We start from the raw sequence: 13710 nt of genomic DNA, 5'->3' as shown, positions 1-13710 counted from the left end.
GGATGTAAATGCGCTGGAAGCAGTTCAGAGAAGGTTTACTAGACTAATACCTGGAATGGGCGGGTTGTCTTATGAGGAAAGGTTGGACAGGCTAGGCTTGTATCCGCTGGAGTTTAGAAGAGTAAGAGGTGACTTGATTGAAACATTTAAGATCCTGAGGGGTCTGGACAGGGTGGTTGTGGAGAGGATGTTCCCTCTTGTGGGAGAATCTAGAACTTAGGGGTCACCATTTAAAAATAAGGGGTCGCCCATTTATGACAGAGATGAGGAGACATTTTTTCTCACAGAGGGTCGTGAGTCTGCAACTCTCTTCATCAGAGGGCGGTGGAAGCAGAGTCTTTGAATACTTTTAAGGCAGAGGTAGATGGATTCTTGGTGAGCAAGGGGGGTGAAAGGTTATCGGAGGTAGGCGGGAATGTGGAGTAATAAGATCAGCCATGATCTTATTGAATGGCGGAGCAGGCTCGAGGGGCCGTATGGCCTACCCCTGCTCCTAATTTGTATGTTCGTATGTAAACAGGGCGGTAAGCGATCCAACGCCATAATCGAGCAACTACTGCCATGTTTACGCCAGGCAGGCCGGTTTTAAAACAAGGCTTGCATCTATAGTCTCTCTCTCTCTCCCCCTGTCCCTCTCCCCCCTGTTCATCTCCCCCTGTCCCTCTCTCCCTCCGTCCCTCTCTCCCTGTCTCTCTCCCTCCCCCTGTCCCTCTCTCCCAATATGTGCATCTTTAACAATGCTACATTTCCATCAAATTAGGCCAAACTTCCTTTAAATGTAAAAGTCCAAATTTTACAATAAGTATTAATTAGATTTTAAAGTTTGGTCTCTCTGATCTCTAAGTGAATTTTTCATTCAGAAATCTAATAATTCAGAAATCATATAAATACTTATTCTATTATCCGTATCACTGTTACCCAGTGTCGTGTGCTCCAGTGACTCATTGGGGGCTGTGCCCCAGAACATGATGTTGGTCAGCATTGAACCAAGGAGGAGCGAAAAGCAGCAGGAAACCCGTTGAACTCGGGTGAAGGAACTCCTTGGGGGGCGCTCAACCACTGAAAACCAGATATGTTCATCCGTCAGGCTTTCAGCTGTCTTAATGAAGAAGAGGTTTCTGGAATATATAATCAAGGATAAGTTAACATGGGTTTAATTATTTATTGGCCCTAGAGTGCAATGTAACATTGCCTAGCACGTACCAGCAAGCAAGATTATAGTTTAAAGAATGGGTGAAATTTTCTGTGATAAATTTTCATGTTTACAGCACCAGAGTAGGAACTCAAGTGTTTCAGTGATAATAGTTGTATGTATAAGAAATAACAACAGAAAATGCTGGAAAAACTCAGCAGGCCAGGCAACATCCGTGGAGAGAGAAATAGAGTCAACGTTTCGGGTCGAAACCCTTCTACAGTTCTGTAGAAGGGTTTGGACCCGAAATGTTGACTCTATTTCTCTCTCCACGGATGTTGCCTGGCCTGCTGAGTTTTTCCAGCATTTTCTGTTGTTATTTCAGATTTCCAGCATCCGCAGTATTTTGCTATCGTTGTATGTATAAGCATTGCGGGGAAAAAAATTATATTGATACACTTTACTACAAACGATACACCCAAACCCTGGAACTTTGTGTGTCACACTGAAATAGCTGTACAGTCACACATAGATCTTGTAAGATGTGCTCTGAACCAATACCTCCACCAGAAACTACATGCATGTCATATTATAATGGGCTCACACAAGGAGGGAGGGAGGTCGGTCACATGGGTGCCATCTACAAGGTTCTGCACTCTTGGGAACCTTTCCACCTGGTAAAAATTCTGTGCTTTGCCCAATTGTTGCCTCCTTTTCACAAGGAAAGTGATAACGGTGTTGCTGCTTGCAAAGATGGCACCTGTCAATGGCTTGATACATCAATGGACAGCAGACTAGCTGATCTGGCACATATCCCCTGAAGTGGCTTAGAAGGATCCGTCTACATAAAAGCTTAATTCTGTGGTGATATTCACAGTTACGGGGAGAGCTAAAGTATCCTGCAACTAGTACTCTAGATGTGGCCTATCATTTTGTACAGAGCATCTTGACATTTTTGCTTTTGTATCCTCTCGATATGAACCCCAAAATTTCATTTGCCTTGTTAATGGCTTTTACCAGTCCAGCCACTTTTAAAGTAATTCTTATTTCAGCCATGCAATGAAAGACCAAAAAAGCACAGATATTTAGGAAGAGCAGAGAGAAAAAAACACTAATTCAATGTATTTTATTTATTACTGGAAACCCTTCAGTTCTTCATCAGAGGCAGCAAGGAAGATTTTGTCTAGTGTAGTTTCATCAGCGTCGATTCCCAACCATGAATTACAGATGAAGTGCCATTGCTGGCCTGCTTCAACATCCAGAACAGTCACACGATTCACATACCTGTAGGTTTAAGTAGAGCTGAGGGTCATAAACTGGAGCAGAAAAGGAAGAAAACAGTTCTAAAAATTGAAGACTACGTGCATAATGAATCACGCATTTTGATTAATACAGTGACACGTGCAACCCACTGAAAGCCATTCACTTAGGAACTAGACTGTATAGAGGAATTTGATACAAATACATAAAGCATTTATACCATAATAATGCTGCATCATTTCCAGGTTAAAGAATGTAAGGAAAGACCAAAATAAGGCTTATAACTTTTTTTTATATATAGGACACTACCAGCTAAACCTCTGGTGTGTTCCTGGTCTACAGCATTGCTATGGATGGTGGTGTTTTTTTAATAAATTTAAAACTGGCACAACCCCAGTGGTAAATCAGCCCTCTTGTCTCCTAGAGCCCTGATTTTCAGAACACCAAGTAAAACAGAAAACAACTACAGAACCTGAATCATAAGAACATAAGAATTAGGAACAGGAGTAGGCCATATGACCCTTCGAGCCTGCTCCGCCATTCAATAAGATCATGGCTGATTTTCAACCCCAACTCCAGTTTCCCGCCCAATCCCCATATCCCTTGATTCCCCTAGAGTCCAAAAATCTATCTCTCTCAGCCTTGAATATACTCAACGACTGAGCATCCACAGCCCTCTGGGGTAGAGAATTCCAAAGATTCACAACCCTCTGAATGAAGGAATTCCTCCTCATTTCAGTCTTAAATGGCCGACCCCTTATTCTAAGACTATACCCCCTAGTTCTAGACTCTTCAGCTAGGGGAAACAATCTCTCAGCATCTACCCTGTCAATCCCCCTCAGAATCTTCAGTAATAGAAATCTTACCTGTGAATTGGTCTGTTTCATAAAACAAAAATCATACCATGTCTCTTTAAAAATCATTCTAGCATATTTTATTTTCATATATACATATCATACCACTTTGGATAGAGTTCAGTCCATTTCATGATCCAACATTGTCTCACCTTATGCTACACTTCTCAAATTCTCAGTGCCTCAACAACACCTGATATCGAACCGTAACCAGGTTGTTGCCTTGTCTAGGATATACTTATCCTAGGCTAATCCCTTCTAGTGACCTATATGTCAATTATTCAATTCAGTCTTCATTCATTTTTGATATACTTCAGTTCATGTTTTCTTTTTGTGATGATCAATACTTCCTCTCTATTTTAGTTCTGTTCCTCCATTTCTTTATATGTCTTATGAGCCTATCAAATGCTGTAAGTTTGACTGACAAATAGATGCGCTGAACCTGGACTGCAAAATATCTTGTAAGAGCTAAATTACTCCAGTTTAGGAATAAATACATGATGATAAATGGCATTTACCAAGAAGGGCTGGATCCTGAATTGTCATGCCATAACCTTATGGACTGAAGATCCCCCAGTGAGAAAAACGCAGTCAGAAGGAATTCATCGACTCCCCCTCTCTCAAAGACAGGTTTTTCGGAGTCAGTCAAGAAATGAGGGTCACTATGTCCCTCTGAGCCACTGAGGAGAATTACCACCTGTTTTACCACAACAAAGAGAAACCAGAGATCAACACATCTCTAAATATTTACATACACAAATTATAGAGAAAGATCTTGCATTTATATAGTGCCTTTCACATCCTCAGGGTGTCCCAAAGCACTTCACAGTTAATTAATTACTTTTGAAGTGTAGTCATTGTTGTAATCTAGTGAAATGGCAACCAATTTGTGCACAGCAAGCTCCCACAAACAGCAATAAGACAAATGACCAGATAATCTGTTTTAGTGGTGTTGCTTGAGGGATAAATAATGGCCAGGACACCGGGAAAAATCCCCTACTCTTCTTCGAATAGTGCCAAGGAATTCTTGATATCCACCTGAGAGGGCAGACCGGGGCTCAGTTTAAAATCCCATCTGAAAGATGGCACCTGCAACAGTGCAGCACTTCCTCAGTACTGCACTAGCCTATTTATACATGTTTTATATCGGCCCGGATTTTGCGATCCGTGGCCAAGTGTTGGCACTCACTGCTGACCTCGAAGAAAGCTATCCACAAAGATTTAGCGATCTCTGTGGTGTCGATTTCACCTTTCCCGACATTAATTTGATTCATGCACAAGTCTAGGGAATTTCCACTGTCCAGCAACAGTGATGTCATCAAGCAGGCTAAGCAGCCAATCACATTGAAGAATTCTCACAGGCCGCAAACCAGGAAGTAAACTGCACTGATTATCCTATTTTTATTAATTTTACAGAGAGCGAAATAAAGATCAGAACATACACATGGGATTAAGGTAGAAGATGAAATATAAACAAACTTAAAAAAATATGGAATTTTTATCATAATGGAAAAATTTGACATTCTACAAATATAAAATTAGTTTTTCAGGGCCAGAGAGGTTGCTCAGCAGTAATTATGAAATGGTATGCTGTTAAAAACCTAGTTGCATCTCATTGAACAAGGCTTAACTTTTTCAGGGGTTTTAAACAGTGATATTAGAGTGTAAAAGATGAAGTTCTCATTAGTTTAGTGATTGCCTGCTGTGGGGAGTTTATCAGCGCGCCCTTGAGGAGCAGGGAATCACGAACAGCATTTCCGTGTTTAACTGCGTATGTGCGGACTCCAGAAGTTGCTGTCAGTTTCACAGGGTAATGATGGCGAATGCTGACAGTTTCATCCTCATTACAACCGCAAAATCTGGGCCCTTTCAAGAAATTGTTACTGGTGTAACATAAGTGATTATGCACATTCGTGATATTGCACAACTGTGAATCTTTATTTAAAAATAAAATAACTAGAAAGGATTCTGGAGACTGCAAGAGAAGTTGGCCAGTCATCAGCCTCTACAAGAGTTCCCCAGTCATAGACTGAAAATTTATTCCGTAACCAGTTTGTTATTTGCCTAGGAAATAATTGCCACTGAAAAATTCAGTTGTAGACAATTTGTTAATTTACAGTGAACCGCTTATGAAGTTTGTAGCAATTTCAGTTACTTTGGAAGTCCCTTTAAGCACCAAAATAACCTAAAAATCCTGTATTTGGGTTTATAATTACAAAGCAAAGCCTACTAACAATTGAAACTGAGGATTACGACCTGCACAAATAATGATAATCATGACAATGACTGTAGTGAGACCAATTAGAATCTAACTGAGTGATTAAAACTGAATTCAGATGGAGTAGATATTGCATCAGTCTCATTCATAAAGCTGTGGGGCTGTTTGGGGGAGGAGAAATGATGAGAGCCAAGTGGGCATTGGGAAAGGATAGTTGGGACATAATCTTTAATCTTAATTATTGGACACAGGAAAAGATAATTTGGGAAACCTGCAAGGAAAAGAATATAGCTGCATTAATTAGCCATTTGATTGACAGTTTAAATTCCAGTTAAATAAACAGGGGAAAGGAAAAAAACAAGATTTTTTGATCTATAATTCAATTTCTAAGACATCATCAAACCTTAGCCGTGGTCGCTGCCTGTCTGCGGTGACCAGTATGAACTCTTATCAGGTAACAATATTGTGCAAATGGGTCATTATCAAACAGCACTGTTACCTTCACCTTAAAAAGAATAAATGAATCCAGCATTAGTGAATGAGAAGTAACAAATTAAAGAGGGAAAGGAAATGGGAGGTTCCACATTATAGAAACATTATAGTGTCCAATTTCTAGTAAAGATCCAACACTTTGACAATTAACGCTTGACATTGGCCTCTACAACTAACAAGGCACCTGGTTCAAGAGTGTTATTACAAATACGTGATGGATAGCCACACGTAAATTGGAAAAATGTGCAGCCATCTTTTTTCTGGGTTTTTTTGAACCATCCTTATCTTTTTTCCTACCCAGTCATTTTCTTGAGATCCTCAGCTGTCTCCTAGTGTCCACTCTCGCTGTTTATAAGCTTCATCGCCACTGAAATTGTACATTTCTTTCAACCTTTCAGTTAATCTTCTTCGTCGCCTTTTCCTTTTGCTCTTTATAAACATTGTATTAGTACAGGATAGGATACGGGCAGCAGAGTTTGGGATGAGCTGAAGTTTACAGAGGGTGGAAGATGGGAGGCCGGCCAGGAAACCATTGGAATATTCCAGTCTGGAGCTGACAAAGGCATGGTTGAGAATTTTAGCAGCAGATGAGCTGCGGCAGGGACAGCGGCTAGCAATGTTGTGGTTTAGGAAGTCTTTGTGAGGATATGGGGTCAGAAACTTTGCTTGGGGTTGAACTGGACACCGAGGTTGCAAACAGTCTGGTTCAGCCCGAGACGGGGATGGAAGATGATGGCTTCATTTTTCAATATTTTTAGCTGGAGGAAATGATAGCTAGTCTGAGATTGGATGTCTGACAAGCTGTCTGAATACAGAGGCAATGGAGAGGTCAAGAGAGGTGGTGGAGATGTAGAACTAGATATTGTCAGCATACACATGAAAGCCAAGGCTGGAAGAGGGCTGTAGGAACAAGAGCCAGGCAAAAATAAATGAAAAGAAGCCCAATATGGAGGCACAACACAGTGTCTCTGGGCAACACACGGGGTGGTTCAGCACCCGACCTCCTGTTTGATGGCTGGCAGCATGGACATGCTGCTGCATGAGGTGGGTGTGAAGAGTGTTGCTCTGTTTGATACATATGGACACCTTCCCCATATAACAGGAGTGCACTTTGTCTGTCAGAAGGTAGTGGCCAAGCTAACGGTCTTTTAGTATATCAGTGCCAAGAGCTATGCCCACTTGAGAACTCTGGCACCCGGGAAATATTCAGTGTCCTGTCGAGCAGATGCCTCGTATCTACAGAGAAAGTGACAAATGTGTTGCCCCTTGCAAACAAAGTTTCTGTCTTTTGCTTGATGTATTTTCAAACAACCAATTGGCTGATTTAGCTTGTAACCAAAGGTGGCTTGGAAGGATATGGTGGTGTAAAGACTTAATGGGAATAAACATCATTGTCATCTAGGTTGTCTGCAGACCGGCCTCCAAGAGATGGCATAGCTATGCAACAGCCCTTTTGAGAAGCAGAGTTACCGAATACATGCCTAAGAAGGACAGTCTAGGTCACTAAATGTAGCTCCTGGGGCAAGGTTGGGTGGATACATCACACACGGGCAACAGGCACATTTGCCTTTCTGTCCCCTCAAGAACTGCTCTTACTCCTTCAAATCTAGGAGCACTATCATAACGCTTTAAAACAAGTCCCATCCTGGCCAATTTGCTTGCTGCAAATGAAATAGCAGCTGGAAGCAAGATGGTTGAAAGAAACAAATTTAAAAATAAAAGTTCTCCAATTCAAAAGATCAGACTACAACAGCGACAGAAATGAGTGTAATAGAAATCATGCAGATAAAACAAAATGATGAACAGAAAGAAATTAACTTTCAGAGCTAAAAGTAAAACGTGACACTCTCCTTAAGTCAAGGCCACCACCCACTGGTACAATAGTCTCAGAACTGCCAGTGAGAAAACAACAACATCCAGCATGTGACCCCTATTCATTCATTTGAAACATGTAATGAGGCTTGCAATGCCCAATATTGTCATTTTTTCTGCACTGCGAGACACAGCCCATTGAGAAAAAGGCACACCAGGCTGTGAGCTCGATCTTACAGCCTCCACTCCCAGTCAGTGAAGCTCTAGACAGCCAGCACAGCCTCATAAAGCCTGCCCTCATGTCTCATTTACAAATGTACATTCAGCTAGCTGTTTCCTGCTATGAATCCTTTGCTTGTCTGCTCCTGCATTTCCCATTCACAAAGATTTTGAGTAGCTATGCTTCTAACAATACTTCAACAGGTTGATAAAAAGGGAAGTGTATTTTTATTATGTTAACCTTGTTTGCTTGTTACATTGGGAAAGATAAACTGTAATAACAGAAATATGCTCAGTGAAAAAAAACAGTAGTTAATGTCCTCACCTTGGTTAAGTCACTTCTATCTTTTATTCGAGCCCAAACTACAGCAATAATGTAAACACCAAGGATAGCGGCCACCAGTGACACCACCACAGGGTTTTGACTAGTTTGAGCAAACAGTTCTGGTATCTGTGTCAAATCCAGTGTATTGGGCATAACAAAGAAGGAACTGCCAAAGAAGGTGAGATGGTTACAAAGACATTGGCTTTGGTCAGGAGTCGTCTGTAGTCCAACCTAACAACAAAATAAAGGTACAATGGATCACACTCAGGAAAACAATTTACAGAAACTTCAAACTGCATTTAATATAGCAGTAAATGCTATACATATCTAGCTTCTGTCACCTTATGTATAAATAGTACTTGTATAATCTGTGTCATATTGCGAGTACAATGCACTGTCTGCATTCTCATTTAGTGAAATGTTACATATTGATTACTTATACATAATGAAAATTTGAAATACTAGTCAGATTGATCATCCTGCAAACCATCCTTAACCGCTCAGCATCAGACATGAGGTTTATGGTGCAACCCAGATAAAGTTCCTATTTATTCAGTAGGGAAAGAATTAAAGGAGAAGGTAGATGTAAAGAGTCAATACTATCTGTAAAGATTGTTCCCTCCAACTAGGTAATGTGAAAAAATGCAATAAAATGCTCTAGTGGTAGGAGACAAATCCATTTTAATTACCCTCCCTGTCCCTCAACACACACCACTGGGAAGTATACCACTGATTTATTCAGCCACAGAATGGCAAGACTCAACAACAAGTAGTTACAATAAAAATCCTGCAAAGCACCATCCAGACTTGTCCTGGACACCGATCTGAAGACATCCAATTTGGGAAAATTTAACACTAACTAACTCTGGCTGTGCATCACATCTCCCCCTTAAAGGAGTAAAAGTATCCAGTGCTGTTGGGGGCTGCACATAAAGTATATACACTGAAAATCACAAATGTTTTGCCTCTTGCTGCAAACCACACTCTTCTCTAATGCCCATCCCCATCAAAATACATATACTTTTGACGTCAGGAAATATTAAGTTCAGGCTGGAGATACAATAACCAGCCTTTGCACTTCAAACACTAATGGTTTAAATTCACCAGAACTTCCCCACTCAATGTGGTATCACCTCTGTGATGGAGGATTGTACATAGCACATACACACTTTGCCAAGCTCCCTCCAAAATTCCTGCATGCTATGGCTTACAAACTGCTTCCCCTACATTACCACCTTGTACATACTTTATGGAGAGCCTCTTATTAGGAGCTGTTATATATAGACCTCTAAACAAACTTACATGACATTGATTAGGTGACCACTTATGTCCTTTCCAGAACAAGCACTGTGCTGTAAAGGCATTGGCACTGTACTTTATGATCTCTGCCTGTGAGGTTTTTGAAGGTGTGACCATCACATGGTAAACTCCTGCTCCATGCATCAGCATTCTAGGAGTCAGAATCCAGGTATATATGCGATCTTGTGAAACACAAAGTAAATTGTTAGATACACAGTAGAAAGAGGAGGTAAAAACAGAAGTCACAAGAGCATTACCCAATGTTGGCATACTAGACCCCAAACTGCTCATAACATGGCCAAGTACATTTGTATCTCTGTCTCCTGCATGCAGCTTTGGTTTCGAGAAGAGCAGTAAGAACATGCAGCTTATTGGAACCAAACACATGACAGGAGCAGTACAGAATGGTCAAACATATTTCAGATGTGACTGGAACAGATATGACTGACAGAAATTGTTAGTTGCTATCAATTAAATAACAGGCACCAACCTTTTTGCTGCCTGTTCCTGTCACATATTTGAACATTCAAGCCCTGTGATACTATCTGATGATTTTTGAAAAGTCATCCTGTGGCTGAATAAATCATAGTATACATCTAAAATTCACCATTTGAAAATTAGAAATAGAACAACCTTCCTGGGAAGTTTGTACGTGTATTTTAGAAATAGAACAAACATATTCAATAAATTACTCAGCAGTATTCAATTTATACAATGCCTGTGTTCCAGTTCCATGTTATATTGTTAAACTACACCTCAACCTTACAAGAGGAACAATGGCAAAGCCAAAATCCGTCAGCGTTCGCCATCATGACCCCCTCTGAAACTGACCGTAACTTCAGGATTTAGCACACACGCAGCTAAATGCGGAAATCCTGAAGTTGTGGTCAGTCGTTCCCTGTTCCGCCACAGGCTGCGCTGTGGAACTCCCCACAGCTGGCAATCAGTGAAATCACTTGAACTGATGAAAACTTAAGTCCTTCTCAATATAGTAGATCTAAATGATCTTTGATCCACTAAGACTGTCTTCCGTTTGCAAACTAGGTGTTGTTTGTGGGTTGAAGAGGATGATCCTTTTACAGTGAATGCAATGTCATTTTAGATGTAGTTTCAAGCAGAAAGTTGTTCTATGTTATGGCGCTCCATGACTATCATCAGTAATGCTCCATAAGATATCATTCAAGTGGTTTGAGATGGCTTTGTCTTCTGTGATGGAACAATTTACTTCAGTGTGCTGCTTTAATGTAGTGGCCCAGTTGAGAATTATGAAAGCTTATAAAATTGAGGAGAGTAACTGTGTAATAGACAACATGGGAACTTCAATGAGTGGAATACGACTCCAGATAGAGACACCCTCGAATGATTTAAGAAACAGTTGGATGCTACAGGGGTGGTGTTAGGATTACGTTGGGTGAATTAATTAAATGGGCTGAATGGCCTTCCTCATCTATAATGATCATATAATCGACCCTGTGATATTCTGGTTGGGAGTCAAGCACTAAACCACTTGGTCTACTACTGTGTAGAAACAAAAAGAAAAGACTGAAAATGTTGAAAATCTGAAACAAAAACTGAAACCACTGGAAGTACACAGCAGATTAGTCAACATCTGTAAAGAGAAAAGACAGGCTTTGATATTTTGAGTATGTCCCCTTGGACAGATGTGAGGAAGGGTACACCCTTGAGCAACCTGCTATGTATTTCCAGCGATTTCTGTTTATATTTTGGACTGCTACTGTTCTGTTTTAGTCATTTCAGAGCCCCAATCCAATTTTGTTTGCAAATTGGAATTTGTAAATAAATGATCATTTAACAAATGATGAGATGCCATAAGAACCTACAGCTACTGTTTGCTGCAAGACAAAATTCCCAAGAGTGAAAAATCGCAGATTTTATAATATCAAGAACAAAAAAGATAGCAATAAATTCAATTTACCTCCATTGGCATTTAGAATGGGAAGCACTGTCTGAAGCTGAAACATTGTCTCTGTAGGTATATATTGGAAGCCAAGGAACAGCTGTAGTGAGAAATTCCCTTGTGAATTTATATGGATTACCACAGTATCCTCATCTGAAGTGACATTTAGATCCATGCGCAAGCGATTTCCAAATGACCTATATATCTTCATGGACATTTTGGCTACATTTTGCCTGGAAAGCGTAATCTGAAAAGAAAAAGTGACAATCAGAATGATTTATCATAATTCATGAGATTTTAAGGATTGACTACTTTTAAAAATCGGAGTTAAAAGTATTATCCTGCTTTAATTTCATTAAATCTAACCCAAATTCTATCAAAACCCCTCATCATTTTGAAAATGTCCATTAAATCACCTCATGGCCTTCTCTGTTCCAAGGAAAATAGTCCCAGTATCAATCTCTTCTCATATCGATATGCTGTCATTCCTGGTATTGTTCTGATAAATCTACACACTGCGCTGTCTGTGGTTTTAATGTCCTTACAATAATGGGGCACCCAAAAATGTATTCTAACTGTGAGTTAACTGTTGTCTTGTACACATTAGCGTTGTCTCTTTCCTTTTGTGCTCTATACACCTATGCTTTTTGACTTTTTATGGCTTTATCCACTTATACTCACACTTTCAAAGAATTATGTATTTGAACCCCTAAGTCTCTTCATGTTCATCCACACTCTTCAGTTTCTTTCCATTACACCCGTGTTCTTTAGTTTTCCTCCTGAAATGTAATAGCTCACACTTCTCTGCATTAATTGCACCTGCTGCCTGTCTACTCATTTCACTAACCTAGAAAGTCATCCTGAAGCCTTCTACTGTCCTTCTCGCTGTTTGCCAAACACTCTTCTTTTGTATTGTCAGCCAGTTTTGATATTGTTCTCACTGTATCCAAGTCCAAATCATCTATATATATATATCTCAAGAACAAAAATGGACCCAGGACTAATCCATGTGGTTCATCATTTCTAACCCAGCTCCAATCCAAGCAACTCCCATTTACCCTAACCATTTGTTTTCACTCAGACAATAGCAAAATACTGCGGATGCTGGAAATCTGAAATAACAACAGAAAATGCTGGAAACACTCAGCAGGCCAGGCAGCATCCGTAGAGAGAGAAACAGAGTTAACGTTTCAGGTCTGGGACCCTTCGTCAGAACTGGAAAAAGTTAGAGATGTAACAGATATTAAGCAGGTGCAGAGGCAGAGAAAGGGGGGTTGGGGGGGAGGGGAGGAAGGAACTAAAGGGACGGTCTGTGCTAGGATTGAAGGCAGGAGAGATTAAATGTTGCAAATGGGGATGGCAGAATCATCAACAGCTGCCGCCTGAAAAAAGGGGGGGGGGGGGTTATAGTCTGAAATTGTTGAACTCAATGTTGAGTCCAGAAGGCTGTAAAGTGCCTAATCGAAAGATGAGGCGTTGTTCCTCGAGCTTACGTTGAGCTTCATTGGAACAGTGCAAGAGGCCGAGGGCAGAGAGGTCAGAGTGGGAGTGGAGCAGAGAATTAAAGTGACAGGCGACCGGAAGCTCAGGGTCACCCTTATGGACTGAACAGAGGTGTTCCGCAAAGCGGTCACCTAACCTGGATTTGGTCTCCCAAATGTAGAGGAGACCGCATCATGAGCAGTGAATGCAGTATATTAAATTGCAAGAAGTACAAGTAAATCGCTATTTCACCTGGAAGGGGTGTTTGGGGCCCTGGACAGTGGGAAGGGTGGAGGTAAAAGGGCAGGTGTTGCATCTCCTGCGCTTGCACGGGAAGGTGCCAGGTGAAGGAGCAGGGCTGTTGGGGGTGATTGAGGAGTGGACCAGGGTGTCGCGGAGGGAGCGGACCCTTTGGAATGCTGAAAGGGGAGGTGCGGAGAAGATGCGGTTGGTGGTGGGATCACGTTGGAGGTGGCGGAAATGGCAGAGGATGATCCGTTGAATGTGGAGGCTGGTGGGGTGAAAGGTGAGGACAAGGGGAACCCTATTGTGGTTCTGGGAGGGAGGGGAAGGGGTGAGAGCAGAAGTGGAACGGACACGGTCAAGGGCCGTGTCAACCACAGTAGAGGGGAATCCTCGGTTGAGGAAAAAGGAAGACATGTCGGAAGCACTGGTATGGAAGGTGGCATCGTCAGAACA

General features: G+C 41.2%; 1 protein-coding gene across 1 annotated transcript in view; it reads right to left on the bottom strand.

Annotated features, from left to right (window-relative positions):
• The window catches only part of LOC147116614 (polycystin-1-like protein 2), a 135851-nt gene that overhangs the window by 51759 nt on the left and 70382 nt on the right, over nucleotides 1-13710 (bottom strand). The window contains exons 13-19 of the mRNA XM_085991701.1: nucleotides 11548-11776; nucleotides 9615-9793; nucleotides 8313-8543; nucleotides 5868-5969; nucleotides 3765-3943; nucleotides 2270-2416; nucleotides 919-1118 (exon numbers count right to left, since the gene is read on the bottom strand). Of these exons, the coding sequence (XP_085847827.1) occupies nucleotides 919-1118; nucleotides 2270-2416; nucleotides 3765-3943; nucleotides 5868-5969; nucleotides 8313-8543; nucleotides 9615-9793; nucleotides 11548-11776 (1267 nt within the window). The remainder of the gene's footprint in view (nucleotides 1-918; nucleotides 1119-2269; nucleotides 2417-3764; nucleotides 3944-5867; nucleotides 5970-8312; nucleotides 8544-9614; nucleotides 9794-11547; nucleotides 11777-13710) is intronic.

This window comes from Somniosus microcephalus, chromosome 6 (genome assembly GCF_052327205.1).
Source record: "Somniosus microcephalus isolate GS21.2 chromosome 6, FLI_Smic_1.0, whole genome shotgun sequence".
Taxonomy (NCBI): domain Eukaryota; kingdom Metazoa; phylum Chordata; class Chondrichthyes; order Squaliformes; family Somniosidae; genus Somniosus; species Somniosus microcephalus.
This window is presented reverse-complemented; position numbering and strand designations above follow the sequence as displayed.